This window comes from Nelumbo nucifera, chromosome 1 (genome assembly GCF_055504915.1).
Source record: "Nelumbo nucifera cultivar China Antique chromosome 1, China Antique-T2T, whole genome shotgun sequence".
Classification (NCBI taxonomy): Eukaryota; Viridiplantae; Streptophyta; class Magnoliopsida; order Proteales; family Nelumbonaceae; genus Nelumbo; species Nelumbo nucifera.
The window spans coordinates 101691957-101718649 of NC_142649.1; the positions used below are offsets into that span (position 1 = coordinate 101691957).

A 26693-nucleotide genomic window follows, 5' to 3' on the forward strand; every position below is an offset into this window, starting at 1 on the left:
TGTCAAGAGGGTGAGGGATCAATAATTAATAATAATAAATATTTAGTTATTAATTATTAAATATTTTATATTTTTATTAATTTTACTTATGTTATTTATTAATTATTAATTATTTTTATTAACTAGTAATTTTAATCATTTCATTAATTTTTAAAAATTATTTTAATTTTTATTTGTGTAAATTATTAATTATTAATTATTTTAATATTTTTATAGTCATTAATTATTTTTTAATTTTAGTCATTTCATTTATTAATTAGTAATTACTAATTTTTAATTTATTATTTTTTATTTGTATTGTTTCAATATTATTTTGAAGTTGAAAATTATTTTTTATGAGATAATGCAAATTGAACTCAACATTTCCAAATAGTATGTTGTAGGGGTAAAATAGTAAAATCAGTGAATTTCATATGGTAAAGGGTTGATCTAACACAAACAAACTTATTGATTTAGAGCCTCTAAAAACTAGAATAGCACCTATGCTTCCTTTTAGATTTCAGACACAAATAATATATTTTTAACTTTTTAGATTTCAGATTTATCAAATGCAATTTAAATTTGATCTAGCCAAGAATCCAGTTTGCATCGCCTATCTTGCTTGTGCATATTTTGATCTATTCAGATTCAAAACAAGTGGTGAATGTTTTCCAATCTGATATTGGGCTCCCATGGTCATGCTTTTGGTTCTTAGCTAAGACCTGAGAGTTATGTCGTCATTTTGCTTCTGTTTCTTATTCTCATGTTAATAGGAAGTTTAATGCCCCACCTATTTGGTCGCAAATATGGCTAAAACTTTAGACTAGGACTATTGCTACTTTTCATATTAGCCCCTAGGATCCCAGATGTTTAGAACTTTGTGAATATTTTGGAATTCTAATTAGTACCCTGTACTTTGGGCCTAGTGACACTTTGGTTCCCAAACTTTAAAACGTGACAATTCATTACCCAAACTTTTAAAACATGCCAATCCGGTACCTGCTATTAATTAGCCGTTAAGTGGCATTTGAAAAGATACAAATGCCCTTTGAGTGTCATCTAATTCTCTTTATCAAACATCCAAATGTTGACATGAACAGTCCCAAATCCTTCCCTCTTCCATTCAAAAAAGTTGGGGTCACATTTCAATGGGCATTCTAGTGACCCCAACTTTCTTGAATAAAAGAGACAAGGATTTGGGACTGTTCATTTTTTATCAACACTTAGATGGTTGATAAAGAAAATTAGTTGACAACTAAAGGGCATTTGTGTCTTTTCAAATGCCACTTAGCAACTAGTTAACGATAAGTACTAAATTGGTATGTTTTGAAAGTTTGGATATTGAATTGTCGCATTTTATAATTCAGGAACCAAAGTGACACTAAGCCCAAAGGATTTAGAAATGGAATATACTCAATTATCCATTTTTTTAGGAGTTTTTATAGGTTAGTCCACCCCTATAAATCTAGGGCTCCACTCTAGGGGTGGACTGAATCTTGATCATGGATTGATGCCAAATCCACGGGTAAGATGCGATTTATAGGGGGGGCTACTAGTAGACTAGGAGGGGGCTGCAATTCAGATTTCTGAGCCAAAAATCCCTCTTTTATCACCAATTTTCATTATCCATTTAATCCGATTAATGTCAAAACCACCGCTTTATCACGGCATTGGCAGACAACCATTCTAAATTCTAGCCCATTTCATGCAGTTTTTTCGAAAAAGTACAGACAACCCCAATGCAGATTTCTGAATTCCACTACAAATCAATAAACATTCAAAATATCAAAAACCCCCACTCTATACACCAATGCCCACCCGTGGATTGGTATCAATTCCGAGCTGACACCCACCCCAATTGTACTTTGGGCCTAAAGATTCTGACCTTGGGCTGAACTGTCATTCTCCCCTTTTTTTTTTCATAGCTAGCTTTTACATCTTTCAGCCCAAATAAAAATGGGTACGTGAAAGAAACAAAACAACCACACCTTATATGCCTCGGTTTGAAGGCAATCACAAGATCACAACTTGTGGCCATTCTCTTGGCAAAGCTATCTCAAGCTTTGGAAAGCAAGAGACATCCTCTCCTATAGACAGGTCTTTGCTTTTAAGCATGACCATCATTGCTTTTGAACAAGGTTGATGGGCATGTTTTGGTCCTCTAAGGTAGGGGTGATCATTTCAGCCCGGCCCAGCCCGACCAGCACAAGCCCGACCCAAAAATTTCAGGATTGGGCCTATGTTTTGTGTTCAGGCCCGAGCCCACATTAGGCTCACAAATTTTAGGATCGGGCTTGAACTTAATACTTCAAGCCCGGCCCAGCCCGCATATATTTAAACTTACACATTTTGTGTATAATGTATACATATATATACATGTTATTTTACATTATATTATATATTTTATATATAATTATTATAACATAACATGTATAATTTATATTATATGTAATATTTTATATTATAAAATATATAAAATAAGTTTATATGCATGTTATGTCATTTAATATATAGATATGTAATGCTTTGTATATGAGTGACATTGGCCCGAAATCAGGCCCAGCCTGGCCCGTATAAACCTGGTCTAGGACTTATGTTTCAGGCCCAGAACCCCAGGCCAGGTCAGGCACGGGCCTAAGCTATAGCCCTTATCATAAGTGCAAAGCCTGGCCCGGCCCATGATCACCCATACCCTAAGGCCATGTTTGGTGGGGCTTAAAATAAGCATTTCTAGTGATTATTGCATTTCAAAAGCCAAAATCACCCCCCAAAAGCAATAAACATTTTTTTTTGTGGAAAAAGCCTATTAGAAAAATCAATTGATGGATGTTTTCAAGAAGCGCTTCTTATTTCCCATCTCAATTTTGCCCATTTAAACTTTTCTTAATACTAAGAATGCCCCCATCTTCTTCCTTGCTTTTCCTTTCTATTTTCACTTGTCACCACTTGCAACGTTGGCAAGCTACAACCAGGTTTGATTTCCGGTTCTTGTATTTTTGTTTTTTTTTTCCTAAAAAAAATTGATTGAATGTTGATTCCCATCACTCAATCTCACCCTTCTTTATTATTTTTTTTTTCTTTTATTGTTATGTTTTGAATCAAACACCTCCAACAGCGCGATGACCCAGGTTGATTCATACATTTTCTTGTTTTATTCATACAATGAACATGGATCGGACCAAGCAATGTGGTACATGTTTTCTTATGTTTATAGCTTATACAAGATTGTGGCAATATTGTCTTTATATTGGCAAAAGCTCATTTTGAACCAAGCAATGTTATTAAATAATTCCTTTTTTCTTTAGAAAAAGCACCTTACCAAGCAGAATTTAAGTACTTTTTTAGAAGTGTTTATCGGAAAAGTGCTTCTAAGAAACCCGTTTAGTGGCAAGGAGCCCCACCAAATGCAGCCGAATATCAACCCACAAGGCCACAAGCCCACAACATTATTTCAGTAAAGGCTCTTAAGTAGTTAAAGTGCAGGAACAGGGCTCACAATAAAAATAAGCATAATAATATTATGTTCAGAAATACTCCAAAGAGTCGCGTGTGTGAATTTCATCTGGCAGTACAATCGGTGCCCATATAAAGCCTCTTACCAAGTAATAGGTGCTATTTGATCAATCCCTACCTATCCTTATCCAACCAATTATCAGATAAACCCACATATATTCACTTGGAATTTAGGTAAGAAATAAAGAAAAAAAATAGAAGGGGGGGGGGGGTTAAGAAATCCATGATGTGCTGAAACAAAACCTAGGCACCCATTGCACCAGCATGGTTCTTGCGGCACTCAGACAACATGTCTAGATAGAATTGACACTTGCTGATATCACTCGAATAATTGTTTAGACACTGCAAGATAAAAAGGCATCAGAAATTCAGAATAAAACAAAAACAGGATAGAATGTACCTTATGTCTTGTTTATACATAAATTTTTCAGCAAGATTACTCATGATACAAAGAGAAACAAAACAATGATCTAAACCCTATTAATCTTCACTTAATATGATGCTTTAGAACAGATATTGGGGCACACTTTCATCCAACATTTACGGCCCTATTTGGTTTGCAGGAATAGGGGTGTGGAATTGGAATCAGAATGGGCCATTCCAATTCCAATCATTTGGTTGGGCAGAATCAGAATCCCATTCCCATTCCTGGTGGAATCGCATTCCCCCATTTGAGGGAGTGGCCATTCACTCCCCCTCCCTTGGGAATGAAATCCCATTCCGGCTGATTCCGATTTTCATTATGATTCCTGTCTGAACCAAACAGACTATGGGAATAGACCATTCCAATTCCATCCAATTGCAGAGGATTTTAATTCTGATTCCAATTCCGACTGCGAACCAAACGGACCCTTAAAATAATCATAGCCTAATACAAAAGTTTATGTTGCCTTTGTCTCCAAATTAACATTACTGGAACAGGTTTATTTATGTTCCATGCAAGTACTAGAATATGCATACATTTACAGGATAGATAATATAGAAACAGAATGCCAAAGAATAAAGCAAAAAGAAGACAGAGGTACTTTTATTATTAATTAATGAAATTTCTGTTGCTGATAAAAAAAAAAAGGTAAAAGAAAGACAAGGTACTGTTGCATGATTTACATCATATGAATCTATGAAAGGTGTAGATCGTTATTGGCAAGAAAAAGATAACAAAAACAAGATAACACAGGATCCAACTTACCAAAAGACTTCCATAACTTCAAACACTACATTTCTTGCAGCTTAAATTGCTTGGAAAGTTTATGAATGTTGGCATCCAAACGATAATGATTAAAAAAACACGTAACAGTGGATAAACCATAGGCAACATGGCTCATTAACAATGACAGAGCCAACGTTAGCCCCAAAAAACAATTTGCAAATATAGCCCATGTTCTTGGTATAGCAAAGGACACAGAGCCTTTTACAAATGAACATATGATTCTTCAAATGCTTCAATAGGAAACTTTCTTATACATATGGACATTTATGCATGATTATGTATACAAATAAACAAAAGGAAAATTCATGAAGATAACTGATAGTCTGAAGAAATGAGAACTGAGAAGCTCCCTTTCATGTGCAAATTTCCTAAAGATTTAAAATCATATTTTCAACAGTGACACTTCAAGGTTTATCAAAAACATCAAGGACTCATTACTGTGTACAAATCCCCTTTTACCACCCAATCAAGTCAACACATGTTAATGGCACCAATCACCATGTTATTTGCAGCAGTCACTAATAGTTGGTAATGAAAAACATACATATAGGCCTGCTAACTAATAGTTAATAATTCAGATAATGAACATACATCTTGGAAAGCTTTTGATTGAATGCCACATGCATCGGATCCTCCAATACCGTTCACATTAGATGCAGGTGCTGCAGCAGGAGCACCTGAGACCACTGTCTCATGTTGAATGACTCGAGGACCCATCATAGCATCAACAGCTCTGTGGGCAATTGCACTGCCACTGCCAAAAGCAATGCCTGCAAAACCATGAATATAAAGATTAGGAAATAGGCAAACAGATAATACACAGAATTCACTACTCTTATAGGTCAATTCTTACATTTTTATTAGCTAAACATGTTTTTTCAATGGAAAGGGGAGAATCTACTACCTTCGGCCAAAGTAGCACCAAGGCCTGGAGTTGATATGCTTCCACCACCTTGTACAACTGGAGGAGGAGCATGACTTGCTGTAGCAGTAAACCAATTAAAATCGTCAACTTCAGATCAAAATGACAGTAAATTACTAGATAAGATATTTCACTTGACATAAACCGCAAAGGTACTAGAAGAACTCAGGCTAAAGTTGAGGGAAAGATGATAAAATGGGTATTTAAAACCACAATTATGGTCCAGAATGTAGATACAACACATAAATAAGCCCAATATAGAAGAACAGAATATCCTTTCTGATTTTCTCAACTAAAAGATCTTCAGGATCAGGAAAAAAAAAGAGGAAAAAAACTGAAGCACATTAACATGATGATTGTTAAAAGGCCATCATATCCAGCATTTTTTGCACTAGATGCCCATAGATTCAAATCCATTTCCTCACTCTTGTCAACAATTTACCCTCACACCAAGCAATTAGGGATGCAAACGGATTGGATCAGATTTGAGGCAGGGTATATCCAAATCTGATCCGATACTATAAACCATAGATCCGATCTGATCAGATCTCACAAACATTGATTTGAATCTGAATCCAATAAGGATGTTGGATATCCGAATATGATCCAATCTGATTTAATAAAAATTTAAAAAATTATTAAAATGAAAAGAAAACATAACAGTTTATATAGAGAAAAAAATACGAGTATTTTTTCAACTATTTTCATCATATATATACATGTTTTTTATAAAAAATAAATAATATAAAAGATTACAAAAATGCAATATAAACATATTAATAAATAAATAAATAACATATATCAGATTCTTTTGGATCAGATAGGGGGTGATTCAAATTTCATCCGATTTTAATTGGATTCTATTATCTGATCTGAAATTCCAAAATGGGGATATCTGAATCTGACAAAATAGGATCGGATTTCAGATAAGTTTGGATCTTGATCCAATCCATTTGCACCCCTACAAGCAATCACCCTTGGAGAAATTCTTTTAGGTTAATTGGTTGAAGGCAGATGGTATGGCTATTAAAGTCCTGCTTTGAAACATTATGCATGAAATAAATCTGATTGCCACACCTAATGGAACTTGATATTGACAAGAAGCTAAAAAAATAGCCTTAACAGATTGGTATAACCACCATATCTAGGTAAGCTTTTTATTGGCTCTTCATCCATAGGAGTTGGTGCAACAATGGATATATGGTTATGGGGAATTCTCCTATTAGACACACCAAATCTTGTGACCCTGCTTCCTTACTTCAATATTTGCCAGTGCAGGTTGCAGGGAGGGGGATGCAATAGTCTCAACTTGTAGCATAAAAAAAGCACTGCAGTAATATGTAAGTTGATTGCTTATCAATAAAATAGTATCATAACCTTACCAGGCTTAGGAGGGTTACGAACTGGAGAAGGATGAGAAGTCTTGCCAAGAGAAGATCTTCCTGCATAAATGCCATTAGGATTATAGGATGGATTATTCTTCAAAAATCAATCTACAAGTACATGGCCAAAAGTAGTACAGATGGATTATTTCCTCTACAAGTTTTCTTTCATCTAATTTTCTTTTACACAATCACTTAACTCCAATGAGGTTAATGTGGGGAACGCATGTTCAATGTCCCAGCATTGATCTTCGTAGTCTGTACTGTTTAGGGTTGAGCTTTACTATTATCAATTGTCATTCCTTTAATTCATATTCTGATCAATTTTCATGTATCGGTTGTATGAATTGTGTAAAGAACTTAATTCGCTTCAAATATACAACAAATATATACATGGATGTCAATTATAGCAGTACAGAATATGTCCCTGCAAGGTTTGTCAACAAATAGAAATCCTCTTGACTTAATCCTTTATTTGGCAAAGACATATTGTCCCACCAAAGACGGGGTGAATTATGAGTTTACAGCCAGAGGAAGAGAACCTAGAAGCTAAGCAAGTATCAGAGCTTAAAGGGAGGAAGAAACAACCGACATTGTTGTTTGTTTCCGCAACCACCAACACTGGTGGATCAAGCGCTGCACCATCTATATAAGTCTGATCTAGAATGGATCTGAATTCTAATATTATAATTTCGAATAAATGTTTAAAGGATGAATACCTTGTAACACGATGAACTCGTAATCAGAAACAATTTAAAAAAACGAAAAGATTGGATGAAAACAAGACAACATATTCTAAGTTCCAATTCAAAATCAATCTAAATGCAATGAAATGCAATAATACATGCAACCAACAAACCCAGAGAAGCATACTTAGAAAATTCTAAATTCCAACCCAAAATCAATCTAAATGCAATGAAATACAATAATACATGCAACCAACAAACCCAGAGAAGCATACTTAGAATAAATAAAAAACATTTCCCAAACCCAAAAACTCATCTCCAAGACGTGAAAATAAGAATCCAGCTCAAATAATGTGAAACTTTGTCTGCAATAATAATAGGAAGAACAAGAAATAGTGGTGCATGAGCAATATAACATATAAAGAAAGAAACGATTCTTACCTCCAGAGCTTCGGCGAGGCATGATTACCGATTGAGCAGATAGAAACGAAACGAAGCGGAACGTATATTGCGAGCGCAAGAAATAAATGGTTGATCGATGCAAGGGAAGGGGTGTTTTATAAGGCGAAAGAAAGCTACACGTCTGGGCTGCTTCTTGAAAATTCTGGGCACATATAAACTGCAAGTGAAGACTTGGGAAACACGTAAGCTCTTCCACGGCTTGACTCGTCCACACGCACGCATATAAATCGGGGCCGGGTAAATAAACGCGGTTCAATTGGAGGTCTTTTTGAAGAGGCCTGAAAATAATCCAAGCCCAGATATTGTTGAGCAAAATTTTTGATAAATGGGCAGTTGTCTACCTTTCTGGTTTCGATTGGGTAGTAATCCATGAAGAACCCAACAGACTTATTGGTGAAAAGAACTCCTTAGAGCTCCAGGAGCAATGGATGGTTCAACTGCTTGTCGTGGATGCAGGCAAAACATCGAGCGACATCCCATCTCCCATATTCTTACCAAAATCTACGAAACACCGTTGAAGGGACTCAAAGTGCCGACTGTTAGATAAATGGCCAAAGAGAATAACTTTTGCAAACTGTGTACAGAAAAAAGGGGGGAGGAGACTAAGAGAGAAACCGACGGTGAGAGGAGACAAAGGTGGAGAGAGAGAGAGAGAGAGAGTCAGAGAGAGGAGGAGGAGACGCTCGTGATCGTGGTGGAGAAACCGGGAAAGGAAGGAAAAGTGGAAAACAGGGTTTTACTCTTGCACGTTTGGTGAGGGGTTTCGTGTAACGAGACACAGTGGGATTACAGAAGATCTCGCGCCTCTCCCAACCGCTAGTTTTAGACGGTGGGTCCATGGTATCAAGAAGGGCATTTTGGTAATTTTATCACAGGTACCGTACAGGCTTAATCGACCCGAGCCGTAGACCTCCCTCCATGTTTCTGGATACTAGAATTGGAAATCCCACTCCTCTCCGTCTTCGCAGCTTCGATTGCTCGGACGGTGGTCAAAATCCTCACACCCCGTTTTCCTCCAAATTTCCAGAACATTTGTTTTACTATTACGTACGTGCTGCTTGTTCAAATTAGGGTTTGGTTATCGACGTCAGGCAAATTTAGGGCTTCTTTGCTTGATAGATTTGTATTTGATATTAGTCTCGCACAGCCTCGATCTTCCGGCAGCCATCCATGGCCGAAGAACCAGTTTCTACTCCTCATAACCCGTCGAGTTCTGCTCCTCTCGGTTATTCCATGATTCCGATTATCAACAAGCTACAAGACATATTCACCCAGCTTGGGAGCTCCTCCACAATCGAGCTGCCGCAGGTTGCCGTCGTTGGGAGCCAAAGTAGCGGTAAGTCGAGTGTTCTTGAAGCTCTGGTGGGGAGGGACTTTTTGCCCAGGGGTTCGGATATCTGTACCCGAAGGCCCTTGGTTTTGCAGCTAGTGCAGACGAAACGGAAACCAGATGGAACGGAGGAGGAGTATGGAGAGTTCCTGCACTTGCCAAGGAAGAAATTCTACGATTTTTCCGAAATCCGCAAGGAAATTCAGGTTAGGTTTCACATGTCTACCCAGTAGTAACTGAAAATCGGGTGGTTTCCTTCCTCTATATGATTACTACGTTCAATTTTGTTTGCCGAAAGGTCGGAAAATTGGAGTCTACTTGGGCTTTGGATCCCTATAAATGGCGTTAGAGTTCTTAATCAATATTTTTTAGTATTAGGGCATTAGGCGTGCAATCCTCACTTACAATGATGGAAAGGTATAGTTTTCTTGTAGCTACCGGGCACGGATTCTTCCATAATCTAGTTAGTAGTTACCCGGGAAAGAAGAACCATTTATATTTCAATCATTCAATGCGTATTGATTCCGGCTTCACGAACTTACTCATTTCTAAAGTCTAAAAATAGAAGCAAGAGCTAGTTACATACCCTGGTTTACTCAGGCTCAGGGTGGCACAGCATAGCTTCCAATTACCTTGATGAAAGGCTGATTTGATCGCTATAAATTCTTGATGAACAAAGAGTTAGTTATTCTTATAGCTGCTCCTAAAGGCATAATTCAATACAAACAGAAGTATCCCACAGAGTCATCAATGAGTCCATTGGTGGATATGAGAAAAGTTTTTATTAGGTGTTTGCGGTTTTATGTTAATCTCTGGGATGTTGTTCGGCTCTCTCTTTCTGCTGAGCAACTTATTCGTGTCAGTGTTTTATAAGTGCAAGGCGCAGGGGTCAATTTGCGCATGAGGCACAAGGGAAGGCGCATGCTTTTTTGAAGCAAGGCGCAAAAATACAAAAAAAAAGCCAAAAAATTCAAAAAAATAAAAAATATTAAACATAATATTACTAAAAATATATAGTTAAATTTTAAAATAATGCTTTAAAAAACCTATTATCTAAAATTAAAATACATAAGATGGAGAAGGCTCAATTGCAGTACTTCACATAGTTATGTAATGTAAAACATATTACATTCCTGATTCTACGAGCCGCCTTTGTGCCATGCCCCTTGAGGCAAGCCCAAACAAGTCCACATTAGGTCTTAAATTCTTAGTTTTCACACAAAATGCACCTTGCCTGTGCGCCTAGGCGCGCCTTTTAAATCACTGGTTCGTGTTAAAATAAAAATCTTCATTGCAAGTCGAAGAACTACTGAAAAGTTTCAGTGGAACCAGTATCTTCTCTGATGCAAATGCCTAGGCAATATAAATGATAAGGATTCTAATGGAGTATAATATTCTTTTATGGGGCATAAAGATATTAAATTTACATCTTTAAACTTGAGGACAAACAGGAAATAAATGACTTTTGTCTTCTATTAATCCAAAGTGTGATATTTATCTTCAATAATAAGGTCTAATGTTGTTTCCATAAGTTCCAGCAAATAAGCACAGATGGACAGCTTCTGTAGGATCCCATTGATTCCAAAATTCCACTGTTTTTAACCCATCCTAGTAAACTTTATGGAGAAAAACTGAAAGCAAAATGTGAGTAGAATCAGAGTATAACTAATAACTTTTATGGACAACTGAACAGTAGGAAAAAAATGGTTTACAACTTAACTTAACCTTTTTTTTTTTGCAAGGACACAGTAATTAGGCATGCTGTTCCTACTTAGCTGTCAAGCTCTCCATTATGAAGACCTGGCTGAAGGACACTGTCATGAATGGCTTTGGAAAAGAACATATGATCATTAACAAACTAATTAAGAGACATAATCATAAGCTTTTACAGTTCTATCTATGGTAAAAGGTTCCATCATTCATACCTTCCAGGGCTTCAGAATCTAGGTGCAAGTTTGCTAAGAAACTCTGGTGTATTCATTAAAAGAAGATGGGGGATTGTTCCTTCCTGTATGCCTCTAGGGTAAAATGTTTAAATAAATTCCTTTACCATGTAAGTCAGGATTGGGAAAAAAAAGTTCACTATGGTCTACTGTCTTTTTTCCTTGCTTAATCATCTGATCATCATAATTAAAAAGTTTACCATGGGCATTCACAAGTGAGTTCTTTTCCCAAAATTGAATATGCACAGTATACAAGTTTCTGATATGGAAACTTGTAAATTATCCTATTCTCAGGATGCAATTGACTGTCTTTTATTCTTGTTATGTTGTTATGATTGTCTTTTTTATATAGATGAATTTGCTAGCATTCTTTCCTTCATTGAACAGGATGGCGTTGGGTTTGTAAATACCTATTTCTATACTTCTGAATCAATATATTACCCACCAAAAGAATTATTTCTTTAGGGGAATTGGATGTTTCTATTCTTTGTTCATTTTAACCACTGAAGTTGTTGTTTCTTTGTTTCTAGAGGCCTAGAAAGAAAGGATTATTTCCAGGTTATAGTTTGTTTATACTATAATATTAGTAGTTATCTTATTCCCAACAGATTTATGACTGATTATGAGGTTCTACCTGTTATCTATTCACTTAATCTACTTTTACCTATTTTTGGTTATCTTCGACCATACACCTTCTGTTGAGGGCCTGGGAATAGGATCTCGTCACGGGTCGATCCACAGGGAAAACCTCCTGTTTTCCCTTGTTCCTTCCTGCTCTTGATGAACCTATCTTGGCGCCTCTGGTGATTTGTTCAAGAGATCCCCAACTCTCCTAACTCACTTCTTTAACTGAATATTCGATATCCTCATTCAATAATGGTGTCTTCTTAAATAGGAGATTACAAGAGTCCTAATCTTAGGGAGTCTCCTTGCTGAATAGGGAAACTTCCAGTTCTATCTTGCTAAGGATAAGATAAGCTAATCCTAATCTGATAATCTACTAACAAGATAAGATAAGAGCAATAAGATAAGAACAATAAGATAAGAACAAGCAAGATGATCTAATCTAATCTAGATAAGGCTGCTGTTGCCGAACTGGGTAGGATGAGAATCATTGAATCACTGCTGCTGCTGGTGGTGGATCAGGTTCCTGTTGCTGCCGGCGGCGACGGTACGTCTTCCCGAGGAATGCGTCCATAACATTACTCCCCTCCTAGACTACGAGCTTGTCCTCAAGCTCGAACTTCGGATATGTGGCGTGGAACTCTGCCAATGGGATCCATGTGGCTTCGGCCGATGGTAAATTACACCATTCCACCAAGACTTCAAGAATTCCATGATTGAAACGAGAGCGGGTGACAGCTTTAGGTTGGGGAACCAGTTTGCCATCTTTCAAGGGTGGCAGGGAGGGGACTTGGTCCGGAGGAACACCTGTAAATGGCTTCAGCAAGGAGATGTGGAAGACATCATGAATCCGGCTGGTCTTTAGCAATTCCAGCTGGTAGGCCACATTGCCAGTCCGTCGTAGAACCTTGAAGGGCCCATAGAACTTAGGGGCCAGCTTTGGGGCAGCCCTATGGCGCAAGGAGCATTGCCGGTAGGGCTGGAGTTTTAACCAAACAAATTGTCCTGGATCGAACGACAGTTCCCGGTGGTGCTTGTCATAGTTGAGCTTCATGCGGAGCTGGGCCTGCTGTAAGCGAAGCTGGTTCTTGTAAGGAGTGATCAATTGCTTCCAAACGAGTAGAACCGGGCTCGTAGGACAGCAAGCGGGGAGTATCCCGACCATAAACGACGCGAAAGGGAGTCATGCCGAGGGAAGAATGGTAGGCTGTGTTGTAACAGTACTCGGCTCAAGGGAGCCAATCCACCCACCGTCGCAGTTGATCGCCTATGAAACAACGGAGATACATCTCGATTGTGCAGTTGACCACTTCCGTCTGACCGTCGGTCTGTGGCCGATAAGCTGATGAGTAGGCCAGGGTGGTGCCGTGTAGCCGGAATAACTCCTTCCAGAAGGCACTAGTTAAAACCGGGTCCCTATCGTTGACGATGGATTCTGGTAACCCATGTAAGCGAAAAACATGTGTAAAGAAGGCGAGGGCAACTGAAGTGGCACTGTACGTGTGTGATAGAGGAATGAAGTGGGCGTATTTAGAGAAGCGATCGACTACCACGAAGAGAACTGATTTGCCACCTACCTTGGGTAGTCCCTCAATGAAGTCCATGGAGATGTTGGCCCAGATCTATGTCGGAATGGAAAGGGGCTGAAGGAGGCCTGCCGGGTGTAGGTTTTCCCATTTATGCTGTTGGCATGTGGAGCAATTCTGGACAAAATCTCGAATAGAAGTCTTCATACCTCGCCAATGGAAATCAGCTCGGACGCGGTGTAGCGTTTTTTGAACGCCTTCATGGGTGGAGTTATGTATGCTGGTGATGATGGTGGGAATCAATGAGGAGTCTGGCGGAAGATGGACTCGTCCCTTATATAGTACCAACTCGTCTTGAAGTGACCAATTGGGGTCGACAGTGCCAGACTGGATCTTTTGGACCAAGAGCGACCATTCCGGGGACTGTGGTGCTGCCTTCTTAATGTCGTCAAACAGAGAGATCCGGGGTTGGGAAATGCCACACAGAGCCATCGCTTCTTCATCTCGCCTAAACAAGGCATCAGTTGCGCGATTTGAGGACCCCGCCTTGTATTCCACCCGAAAGTCGAACCCGAGCAGTTTGCTAACCCAATGCTGCTGAGGGGAAGTGGTGAGACGTTGCTCTAACTGGTATTTGAGGCTGTAATGATCAGTTTTGACGACGAACGACCGCCCCCGCAAATACGGCCTCCAGTGTTGGACAGCTCGGGCTAGGCCGATTAGTTCGTGCTCATAGGCTGGAAGCTTCAGATGCCGATCGGCTAGTCTGCGGCTGAAGAAAGCGATCGGGTGCCCTTGCTGTTGTAATACGGCCTTGATACCTACTCTGGAGGCATCGCACTCGACTGTAAATTCGAGGGCAAAATTTGGTAATTCCAAGACTGGGGTGGAAGACGGGGCATTTCGCAGTGTCAGAAAAGCTTCATCGGCTGCGTCGTCCCACCGAAAGGAATTTTTCTTTAACAGGTTGGTTAACGGGGCCGCCAATAATCCATAGTTCTGTACAAATTTGCGGTAGTAACCCGTTAATCCGAGGAACCCGCGTAAGGCCTTGGCTGATTGAGGCTTGGGTCATTCTTTTATAGCCTGAATTTTGGAACTATCAACTGTCACACCCTACCCATGGATGACGTGGCCGAGATAAAGAACCTATCGCTCCCCGAAGGAGCACTTGGACCGTTTGAGGAATAATTTGTGTTGGCGTAGGAGCTCGAAAATGGTCTGCAGATGGTGCACATGCTCAACCCATGATTTGCTGTAAACGAGGATATCATCAAAGAAAAACTAAAACAAATTTGCGCAGATGGGGCTGAAATACCTCATTCATTAATGACTGAAATGTGGATGGGGCGTTGGAGAGACCGAATGGCATGACTAAAAATTCGAAGTGGCCGTGGTGGGTGCGAAAGGCAGTCTTCTTCACGTCATCGGGAGCCATGCGAACCTGGAAATACCCGGACCTGAGGTCCAACTTAGAGAAATACTGAGCACCATGCAACTCGTCCAGCAGTTTGTCCACAACGGGAATAGGGAACTTATCTTTGATCGTTCGGTCATTGAGTTCTCTATAGTCAACACAGAACCTCTGTACACTGTTTGCATATGATTCCTTGTTTCAGCATCTCTGTACACTGTTTTTCTATCTCGTCCTTCTGTAGGTGAGGGTAGCGATAAGGTCGGACAACGACTGGTGCTGAACCCGCCACCAAAGGAATGCGATGGTCGCAAGTTTGGGGAGGAGGGAGTCCCTTGGGTTCCTGGAATAGATCTGAAAACTCTGTGAGGAGCTTTTCCATGGCTGTCGGTTCTGTCTGAAGTGCATGGACCTGTGGTGTCTTTTCTTTAACCCTGCAACCGTGCCATGAAACTTGCTTCCCATTTAGGTGGAATGTCATTGTGAGCACTGAAGTCCCATAAAATCGGGCCTAGGGTAATTAACCATTTGACCCCAAGAACAATATCGAACCCATCCAATGAGAGTACAAATAAATCAGCAAGAAACAATTCAGAATTGACCTGTATCAGCACGTCCTTACAAATTCCTGGACTGTGAACTCTCTCACCATTTGCGACGACTACCTGTAGTCGCGGCCGGAGTTCCATTGGTAGTTTCAACTGAAGGGCAGCATGTTCACTTATGAAGTTGTATGTGCTCCCTGAATCGACGAGAATGCGCACCGGTTGACCTGCTATCTGTGCCTATAACTGCATGGTTTGAGAGGTTTTAATACCGGTGATCTCATGGAGAGAGATCTCTGGCTCGAATATGACAGGTTCTTCTCCATCCTCCTCTTGTTCATCGATGAGGAGGCAAAAAAGCCTCTTGCATCTATGTCTTGCCGAGTAGAGGTCATCACAGTTGAAACATTGGTCTCTCGCTTGGCGTTGTCATTTCTGCCCTGGTCAAACGCTTAATGGGTGGAGCAGCCATGTTACTACCTGTTCTTGTCACTGGTCTAGAGGCGGTGGTTGTGTGAGATTTCAGTTCCCGGCTGGTAGCAGAAGAGGGGGTCGTTGTTGTTGATCTTGGGAGTACCCATGAGTTTGGTGGGCGACCCACATTAAAAATTCTGCGGCTGAGCTGCAGCTTGCGCTTGAACGCGCGGGCTAAGTTCATGGCTGTGACCAAATTTGGGGGATTCTGCATCTTGACATCCACCCGCAGGGGTTCTGCTAGCCCTGCCGTGAACATATCCACTTGTTGGTCGGGTCGCACGGCGGATGCCCTCACGAGGAGGGTTTGAAACTGTTGCTGGTATTCAGCCACTGTGCCGGTCTGTTTAAGGTTAACCAGCTCGCCCAGGGGGTTGCTGGTCAGTGGGGGTCCGAACCTAAGAAGGCAATAGGACTTAAACTGGGGCCAACTGAGCCTGGGTTCTTCTTGCTCTAACCGATAAAACCAAAGTTGTGCTTCCTCTGTTAAGTGAAAGGCGGCTAGACTTACCTTATGTCGGTCATCTGTCCGTTGATTCCGAAAAAACTGCTCGCAGCGATACAACCAGCCTAAGGGGTCTCCGTTGCCGTTGTACGACGGGAATTCCAACCTGCTATACTTGGGGATGACTGCGGCTCCTTGGCTAACGGACTGCTGTTCGCCGGAAGACTCTGGCAGATCTGGTCGGCGGCCGTTAGCGGCTGTCCCTTCTTCAGAGTTCCCTTCCCTGCTAGAAAGGAATAGCTCCATCAGACGTCGCAGCTCCCTCACTTCGTCCTTGATCTCACGGACTTCGGAGCTGGTCTCCACGAGTTGGTGCTCGAGGTCGTGGACCCTGGATGGTAGCTGCTCCAGATCTCTCATGACGCCTTGCTCTGGTACCAAGTTGTTGAGGGCCCGGGAATAGGATCTCGTCACGGGTCGGTCCATGGGGAAAACCTCCTGTTTTCCCTTGTTCCTTCCTGCTCTGATGAACCTATCTTGGCGCCTCTGGTGATTTGTTCAAATGATCACCAACTCTCCTAACTCACTTCTTTAATTGAATATTCGATATCCTCATTCAATAATGGTGTCTCCTTAAATAGGAGATTACAAGAGTCCTAATCTTAGGGAGTCTCCTTGCTGAATAGGGAGACTTCCAGTTCTATCTTGCTAAGGATAAGATAAGTTAATCCTAATCTGATAATCTACTAACAAGATAAGATAAGAGCAATAAGATAAGAACAATAAGATAAGAACAAGCAAGATGATCTAATCTAATCTAGATAAGGCTGCTGTTGCCGAACTGGGTAGGATGAGAATCATTGAATCACTGCTGCTGCTGGCGGTGGGTCAGGTTCCTGTTGCTGCCGGCGGTGACGGTACGTCTTCCCGAGGAATGCTTCCATAACACCTTCCCTGCACCCCTTACTCATTTTTATATTTTCATGTGCATTCGATATTACAATTTCTTTTAGACTGTAGTTACAGACTTTTTGTTTTCTAAATTGCAGGCAGAGACAGAGAGAGAAGCAGGAGGAAACAAGGGTATTTCAGACAAGCAGATTCGTCTAAAGATCAATTCACCCAATGTTCTTGATATCACACTTGTGGATTTACCTGGAATAACAAAGGTTCCAGTTGGTGACCAGCCATCTGATATTGAAGCAAGAATTAGAACAATGATACTATCGTACATCAAACACCCTAGCTGTTTAATTTTGGCAGTATCTCCAGCAAATTCAGATTTGGCTAATTCAGATGCACTTCAGATAGCAGGGATGGCTGATCCTGATGGTAAACTTTCCTATATGCTTGGTGTTTTTTTCCCTGAATGGCAACATCTGAAAAATTGTATTAATACTTCAATGGTATGAAAATGATGTAAAAAACATCAATCAAGAAATAATCAACCCATCCCAAGACAGTAAAAGCATTATACAAGCTTCACTGTGGCATTGAGGACATGATATAGATCCCTTTCCTTCAGGGCCCTATTTTTGCCAAATGGTCAACTGTGGCATTTGGCCTTTAGAAATACATCTCAATGTGGTATTGCACCTGAAATCAGTCTTTTCTTATTAAGCAAGTATTGTTAACTCCTAAGGCCCTCCTGAATTCTTTTTCCCTTCCTAATAGCATTGGTGGAATCCCTTTCAACCAACAATGATGAAGGCATAAGATAGCCCCTCAAAGTCCAAAGGCCCACCATCTACACCTTAGTGGAATCAATTCTCCAATCAGGCTGCTGGTTTTGCAAGTAATGCTTCCTTATCTGTCTGAAATGACTCCTCAACCCCACAAGGCACTGTGATTGGCAAAGAGGTTCCTACTCCCTACCTATATTAGAAGACTGGGCCTGCAGTGGCTCAAGTTGGGCTTTGATCACTTGTATTTCACATAAATATATTAATTACTGGAAGACCTTTAGCTTGGTCCTAATGCTGTTATGTGTGGTCTTTCTATTGGCAGGTTATCGAACTATTGGTATAATTACAAAGGTGCAACAGCTTTGACTTACAAATTTTATTTTATTGATGTACTTCAAGCAACATCTGCAAGCCATTTGTTTATAGTATTATTACTATGAATGGTGGCAAGCTGATGTCATTTACTGATTCTGATGAGCTTTAGTAACAATATATTCTATGTGGCTTCAGTTGGATATTATGGACAGAGGTACTGATGCCCGTAATTTTTTGCTTGGAAAAGTGATCCCTCTTCGACTTGGTTATGTCGGTGTTGTGAATCGTAGTCAAGAGGTAATCTTGTTGTTGAATAACAGAAATTGTCTAATATCTCTGCATCACTTGATTTAGTTGCTGCAGGAATACTTGATCATCCAGGTGTTAAATGTTTATTTATTCATCTCTTACTCCATTCATTTGATTTGGTGGTCAAGTATCATCTACTTACACATGTTGTGGGTGTTTGGTCAGATTCACATATTAATTTTCCATGAGTGAAATTATTCACACAAATTGGTTTGGTCTTAAAGTAACACCAACTAGTTTTGGATTCAAAATCTTTTCCAAGCATTGAATAAAATGTAATAGACCATGTGTTCATGGCAACTAATTAATTGGATTTTTTCTCTGTAATAGCTACCTTATGTGCAAGAATTCTTGACAGTTCATTTTTGATTTATTTTACATTTCATTAAAAAAAGCTTAGGAACATATGTTTACATTTCTTTTTCCCAACTAGTTTTTTGGTCATCACTAATTGAAAAGTCAAATCTTAAGAATATGTTAAACATCGGTTTAGTAATGCAACAGAAAATGTTCACCGGCTTATAAAAATAAAAAAAATCCAAGTTCTTGTCTTTCTACTGATTAAAAACATTTTGCAATCAGCGAAAAACTGTTATGCTAGTATTAGTATTTGAATCTCATTAACCACCAAGTCCATGGAGTGCAATTGTTAATTTTATCTCTTAGAATTTCATTTCATGCTACTTTGCAGGCATATCTATAAACTTCTGATGTTTTTACTACTGCTTCTCTTTTTTATTCACGTGTTATGGCTTTCCTTTGTTTTCTTTTAGTCTGTGTTTGGTTTGAAGGAAATAGCAGGGAAAAGTAGGGAAACCTTTACAAAACTTATATAGGTTTCCCTACCTTTTCCTTCAAACCAAACATAGCCTTACTTTCTTGTTCTCATTAACAAATCAGGTTCCCTTTTTTTTGTTTTCTTAATTTATCAGGATATTATGTACAACCGGAGTATTAAGGATGCACTTGCCTATGAGGAGAACTTCTTCCGCAGTCGCCCTGTATGTCATGTTTCTGGTTTGGTTCTTTGGTGGTCTTGGAACATCTTTGCAATCTTTTGATCTATTGTTTATGCTGTTACAGGTCTATAATGGTCTTGGTGATCGTTGTGGCATTCCTCAGTTAGCAAAGAAGTTGAACCAGGTAGGAAAGTGTATATTCTGTGGCAAATGTGATCATTGACATAACTAAATAATCTATCTTCTGTAATGTGCACTGAGGTTTCCCATGGTATTTCCTATTGTTATACCCCCTTCACCTGCTGGCAATCTAGGGAACTGAAGATTCTATTATTTTCTAAAGTTAAATGATGATAATGCTGTTGTGGCATGGCCTAACTTGTTGAAAAAAATATAAAGGATCGGACCATAGGAGGATGCATGAGAAAAGATAATTGGTACACAATGTGAATAATTTTGTTTTGAAAATTGTAATTGCATCATAAATTATAAGATTATTATTATTTTTTAGAAGTTTGTCAAAACTAATACGTATATACATACACATGTAGTCATGTACTAAATATACATATACTAAAATCTTAAATATATAGAAAAGTGAAATTTTAATGTACTTATTACTTAATATTGATAAAGTTCATTATATGTACAATAGAAGTGTAAGATAATATATATGAGTTTGACTCCAAAGTGATCCACATATAGTGACTATAAACTATATATGATGGAAGATAAACTTAATAAGGTCTCTAGATAGTTCTTTTATAACCTAAATAAAATTTTTGTTCAGTAAAAATTTTAAAAGAATAAGAAAAGCCCATTGAAAGGAAATCAAAACAAAAAGGATGACAAATTAGAGAATTATATTCCAATTGAATTGATTCAAATCTCATTCTTTGTAAGGGTGCAACATGGGTGCGCCTGGGTTGAGAATTTGATAAATTTTGAAGGAGCTTAGCCCAAGTGCCTGGGCCCAATGTAGTGCATATTCTTCAAATTGAGTTTCAAATTTGCACTCCTAATGAATAGGATGGATCGTAAGATTCAGAAACCAAATTTAACATTCAAACAATTATTGTAAGGTCTTCTGAGAGAAGGATTCAGACATGAAATTCAAGTTGCACCCTTATATTTGCAAGTCAAATCAGTAATTATATTGTAAATCATAAGATTTTGGCAATTATTTATTGGGTATCTTGTGAAGTTCAAGATTCATACACCTATAGGAAGGGCATTATTTATCTTTTTGACCTAGGTATGTCTTACAAGGAAAAGATGGTATTCATAAATCATAATATATGGTAAATGTGCAACTATGCCAAACCAGTAAGGACTAAACTGAAACAATATGCAGAGTGTTCACTCCATCCAGAACCCATGGAATTCAGTATCTACTGCTCCCCACACAGATGGTTTGTCCATTTAGGAGCATCCACACAATTCTTAACTACTTGACCTGCTATTAGCACAGTGATTTAAAAGGTGCACCTAGGTGCACAGGCAAGGTGCATTTTATGGTATGTGCCTTGCCTAGGTCTTGGGCGCAACACTTTCAAAGGCGCGCACCGCGTACCTTGCGCTTGAGCCCAGTCATGCACCTTTTGAAAATTTGTGCATTTTTTTCTCTATTTTTTATGCTTGGCAGCTTCCCATATTTGCTAATATTGCTCATTCATTTTTTATCAATAACAGGAATTCATTAGATTCTTAAAAAATTAGATACAACACTCTGGAGAGAGATAAAATGGCTTAACTCTCTCTGAGAGAGCAATATAAAAAAATTACAAAACAGCCCAATACATTTGGTCCCTTCCCACCCCCTGCTTTGCCAAAGCATCTGCAAATGCATTTGCTGTTCTTTTCCTCCACTGAAATCGGATGTCCAGCCCCCTAGTCAGCCATTTAATTTCCTTCCTTTAACTAGCAAATTTACGAAGTCCACTTTCCTTCTGTAACCAGCTTAACACTTAGAGCAGTGACTTAAAAGGTGCGCCTAGGTGCACAGGTCCTAGGCGCACAGGTCCTATGCACCTTGCCCAGGTCCTAGGCACACCCCTTTCAAAAGAAGTGCGCCTGGTGCGCCTAGGGGTGCGCCTCAGCCCAGGCGTGTGCCTTTTTAAAATATCTTCTGAGAACCCCCTATTTGCTAATGTTGTTCATTCATTCATTGCAATAAAATATCTTCTTAAAAGGCAAAGAAAGTTATAAAATCATAATTTTTTATGTGAGAAATAAGAATTTCGGACCCTTACATAGACTTGTTTGGGCTTGCCTCGAGGGGCGTGGTACAAAGGCGACTCATAGAATCTAGAATGCAATATGTTTTACATCACATTAGCTACTTGAAGCAATGCAATTAAGGAAAAAAGAGATTGTGGGTTTTACATGCTTGAAAATGCTTTATATGTTTGCTTTTATTTTTACATTTTCAAATTTTTTATCAATAACTCTGAAAAGATTTCATTAATTAGAAAACTTTAGGATACAACGAGAAGTTGTGAAAGAAATCAGCTTCAGTAAGCTGACCCCGGGCAGAATTACAAATGTGCCCAAAACATATGTGTTCTTTGAACCCCTTGCTTCGCTAAACTATCTGCCAAACTGTTGGCATATCTCCTAACCCATCCCACCTGGATTGACATGTCCCTTGACATCCATTTTAGTCTTCGGAACTCATTCTTCAACTGCCATGTCACCCCTTCCCCCTTCTGCAACCATTTTATCATAGTTTTAAATTTTCATTTTGAATACGTTTTACATGTTATGTTTATGTATTTTAATTTTAGATAATAGGTTTTTTTAAAACATTTATTTTAAAATTTAAGTTTATATTTTTTATTAACATTATGTTTAATATTTTTTGAATTTTTTTGACTTTTTTTTTTATTTTTTAGCTTTTCTTTTTTTTTTTTATTTTTTATATTTTGCACCTCGCCTTGTGCCTTGCACCTCAGGCGCAAATTGGCCCTTGCGCTTTTAAAACACTTTCGTAGAGTCCCCTTCAACAACTAACTTCTGTATATTCAGTTAATCTTTCTTATACCCTCCAGTACAACATAGACCTCAGATTTGAGAGAGTCCCCAACCCCAATAGAACCTCAGTACAATGCAATCACCTTCCCATCCTCATCTTTGAAGACACCTCCTACACCTGAAGGACCTGGATTGCCCTCGCTACTTCCATCAAAACTTAGCTTTATAAATCCACAACCTGGTGGTGACCACATAGGAGAGACAAAAAAGCAAGCAGGAGTAGAATTAGCCACCTCCACCCAGCTGTTTAGTAGCATATCTGTAGAAACATCATCAAACAGGTCCAAAGATTTTAGCCAGTGCAGCGCCTTAACTATTATTACTTAAATAATACCTTCTTTACTTCTTTCCTTTTTAGAAAAATTTTGGAGTTACTTTCCTCCCATAGAGTCCAAAAGATAGCAACCCTCACACACCTCCATACAATCCTTCCCCTTTTCTTTGGCCATCTAAGGAACGGAGAGCTAAACAAGCTTTGAATATTTGGCGGAGGGAGTCCACCTACAACCAAATAAAGAAAGAAACCAGTCCCAAATAACAACAACAAAGGGCAAGAAATTAATAAGTGATAAGAACTTTCACCATTAGCCTTGCAAAGAACACACCAAGTTGGAGACAAGCACCAAAAAGGCCTTTTTCTTTGGAGCAAGTCATAGGTGTTACATCTTTCCAAGAAGGCTTCCCAACAAAAAGCTCCAATACTATGAGGAATCGGCTCACCCCAAACTTCCTTTACTGGAAATTTCTGTACAAGGTTGCTGATTGAATGCAAGAGGGACTCAAAGAAGGAAGCACAAGAGAATGTCCCAGAGGAAGCTAGAGTCCGTAGTCTCTTATCCCTCTTAGAGGGATCCAACACCACCCCGTTTAAGATCTAAATCAGGTTCATGACATTTCTAGCTTCTAAATCCCTTAGGCCTCTTCTAAATCCCAGGTCCCAATCAAACCCAAAGTTAGACTGAGAAGGAGCCAGAAAACTAGACACAACCTTGCCTTTATACCGAGAGAGGGAAAATAGGGAACGAAATTGGTCTTTCAAAGGTACATCACCCACCCAAGTGTGCTCCCAACGTTTTACTTGATTCCTAGAGCAAAGGTCACCTGATGTGTTGCAAAAAAGAGGGTAGAATGGCATGTATGGATTTCCAAGGAAAGGCTCCAATTGACATTGTCAACGACCCAATGTCCCAACCATCCTTGCCTAACCATGAATACTCAAAATTACCCTAGTCCACAGATTATCCCTCTCACCTTCCAACCTCCACATCCATTTTCCTAACAGAGCTTCATTTTTCTTCCGAATGTTTCCCTAATCCTAACCCTCCTTCAGCCCTACTTTTAGAGACCAATTCCTAATTCACCCCGTAATCCTTCCTCTCCTCCCTTGGTTCCTACAAGAAGTCCCTCATCAACTTCTCCAAATCCTATTTTATCTTCATTGGGATCCTAAAACTGATAAGTAATACATAGGCAAACTAGCCAATATAGACTTAATCAATGTTATTCTGCCACCTAGAGATAAGTACTTCTTCTTCCAAGAGGCTAACTTCTTAGTAAACCTATCAATTACAGGGCTATGGAAACTCTCTTTCCTTGGGTTACCCCCTAGGGGCATCCCCAAATAATTCATAGGCCATTGAGACACCACACACCCCAAAGCCTTAACTCTCTCCACTATAGCTCTCTTCCATATTGATCCCCACCACACAGCTCTTATCAAAATTCACCTTCATATTTGACATTTGTTCAAACACTTGAACCACCAACTTTAAATTTCTGGCCCATTTCACATCCTCCCCCTCACAGAATATAATTGTATCATCAACAAATTGTAAGTGGGTAATAGGTATACTATCTTTTCCAACCCTCCACCCCCTCACAAGGCTTCTTGAATATGCTCTCTCAATTAACTTCCCCAAAACTTCTGCAATCAAAGTAAAAAGGAAAGGAGAGAGGGGGTCCTCTTGTCTAATTCCCTTAATAGCTGGAAAGTAATCCACTACAGTTCCATTCACCTGGATGGAATAATGACGAGTCTCAATACAACCCAATATCCATTTGCACCATTTCTTCCCAAATCCAAAGCAATCCAACACTTGCATCATAAAAGACCAATCACCCATGTCATTAGGCCTTCTCTAAGATATTGCTCATTCATTCATCTTGATAAAAGGTATTTTTGAAAGACACTTAAAGTTATAAAACCTTTTTTATAGGGATTAAGAATTTAAGGCGTTGACATGGACTTGTTTGGGCTTGTCTCGAGGGGCTTGGTACAAAGGCGGCTTATAGAATCAGGAATGCGTAATGTTTATCATCACATAGGCTATTTGAAGTAATGCAATTGGGAAAAAAACAAAGGGATTAAGAGTTTAGATGCTTGAATATGTTTTATATGTTATGCTTGATTTTATTTTTAAATTTTCGTTTTAATTTTTTTTTTTACATGTTATGTTTATGTATTTTAATTTGAGATAATAGGTTTTTTAAAGCACTTATTTTAAAATTTAAGTTTATATTTTTAATTAATATTATGTTTATATTTTGATTTTTATTTTTTGGCATTTTTTGAATTTTTTAGCATTTTTTGTGCCTTGCTTCAGAAAGGCATGCACCTTACCTTGTGCCTTGTACCTCGGGCACAAAATGGCCTTTGCACTTTTTTTTGTGCCTTGTGCTTTTAAAACACTGTATTAGCACTAATCTATTTCCTTGTATTTCTGTTTTAACCTATGCTTCATGTGGTATTTTGTGTTCAGGTTCTGGTGCAGCACATAAAGACAGTGCTTCCAGGTCTGAAGTCACGAATAAGTTCAGCATTGGTTTCTGTGGCAAAGGAGCATTCCAGCTATGGGGAAATAACAGAATCAAAGGTAGGAGTTTTATTCATAATTTGACATTGATACAATATACAGTTCTAAGTGTGAACTTGTATTGATTGTGTTCTATGGCATTCTTTCTCAAGTCTATTACTTGTTCTTTATGCAAATGTTTTCGCTTTTGAAATGCTTCTTTTTTTTTGGGGGGGGGGGAGGTGGGGGTGGAGGGAGAGGGGATGTATATTGTTTCTCTATTATGAAAAATTTTACCTATAAGCTAAGAGTTATATACTACCATTATCCTTGTATTTGTTCAGTTTTACATGCTTCTTATAACTTACAGGCTGGTCAGGGAACTCTCCTCCTGAACATTCTTTCCAAATACTGTGAAGGTAACCATGGACAATCCTTTATTTAATGTCATGTTCATCCCTTTTATTTCATGATACTTTTGAATATGGTTCAGTTCATTGCTCATAGATGAATTGTTGATGACAGCCTTTACATCAATGATTGAGGGGAAAAATGAAGAAATGGCAACAACTGAGCTGTCTGGTGGAGCACGAATTCATTATGTCTTCCAACAAATTTTTGTGAAGAGTTTGGAAGTGCGTATCCTTACTTTTCTCATGTTTCTCTCCAAATAACCTTTTATCAGTTCTTCCATTTTGAATACAACATTTTATGTGTTGCAAGTGACTTTTTGGAATGAGGGGTACCATATTTCTTATTTCTCTGTAATATTCTTTGCCTTCCACTGTAATGCAGACATTAAATGAAATAAAAAAGATATTCCATTGGACTGAGAGCAGACTTAGAGGGGCTAGCCTATCAAAGAGTTGTGCTTGGCACATTCTGTAACTGTGTAACTAACTAATTTTTAATCATACATCAATAAAATTATGAATGTTCCCATCATAAAGAAAAAGCACATTTTGTTCTGCCTACAGCCTCGTGATGTCTTATGTAACATCATTTTTTGCTTGAATTGGTAGCACTTCTATAAAACATTAGAGCATGAGACATGGTCATCATTACCATTGGAAAAAAAAGTACGAAAAAAATGAATCATCTCACCTTTCTCTGGCTTTAGTTTTTCTAGAAAATAGAACCAATTA

The 26693-nt window shown here is 38.9% G+C and overlaps 2 protein-coding genes across 2 annotated transcripts in view; one reads left to right on the forward strand and one right to left on the reverse strand.

Moving 5' to 3' along the window:
• Nucleotides 1–3471: 3471 nt before the first annotated feature.
• On the reverse strand, nucleotides 3472–8847 carry LOC104611950 (uncharacterized). Its single transcript, XM_010279254.3, has 5 exons — nucleotides 8134–8847; nucleotides 7007–7066; nucleotides 5607–5684; nucleotides 5294–5472; nucleotides 3472–3834 (listed from the first exon to the last, which is right to left on the reverse strand). The coding sequence occupies exons 1-5, from the start codon at nucleotides 8153–8155 to the stop codon at nucleotides 3736–3738; spliced, it is 438 nt and encodes a 145-aa protein (XP_010277556.1). The 5' UTR covers nucleotides 8156–8847; the 3' UTR covers nucleotides 3472–3735.
• Nucleotides 8848–9072: 225 nt separating this feature from the next.
• The window catches only part of LOC104611951 (dynamin-related protein 3A-like), a 35172-nt gene continuing 17551 nt past the window's right edge, over nucleotides 9073–26693 (forward strand). The window contains exons 1-9 of the mRNA XM_010279255.3: nucleotides 9073–9690; nucleotides 17505–17787; nucleotides 18463–18491; nucleotides 18651–18752; nucleotides 19697–19765; nucleotides 19848–19907; nucleotides 25516–25629; nucleotides 25919–25967; nucleotides 26074–26183. Coding sequence (XP_010277557.1) covers nucleotides 9325–9690; nucleotides 17505–17787; nucleotides 18463–18491; nucleotides 18651–18752; nucleotides 19697–19765; nucleotides 19848–19907; nucleotides 25516–25629; nucleotides 25919–25967; nucleotides 26074–26183 — 1182 coding nt within the window. The 5' untranslated portion in view covers nucleotides 9073–9324. The remainder of the gene's footprint in view (nucleotides 9691–17504; nucleotides 17788–18462; nucleotides 18492–18650; nucleotides 18753–19696; nucleotides 19766–19847; nucleotides 19908–25515; nucleotides 25630–25918; nucleotides 25968–26073; nucleotides 26184–26693) is intronic.

Excerpts from the sequence above, each read along its gene's own strand:
- LOC104611950 (XM_010279254.3), bottom strand. The coding sequence starts at position 8,155 with ATGCCTCGCCGAAGCTCTGGAG. Across the intron at positions 5,473-5,606 it reads TGGTGCTACTTTGGCCGAAG|GCATTGCTTTTGGCAGTGGC; the intron begins GTAGTAGATTCT and ends ATGGTTTTGCAG. Across the intron at positions 3,835-5,293 it reads AATCAAAAGCTTTCCAAGAT|TGTCTAAACAATTATTCGAG; the intron begins GTATGTTCATTA and ends TTTATCTTGCAG.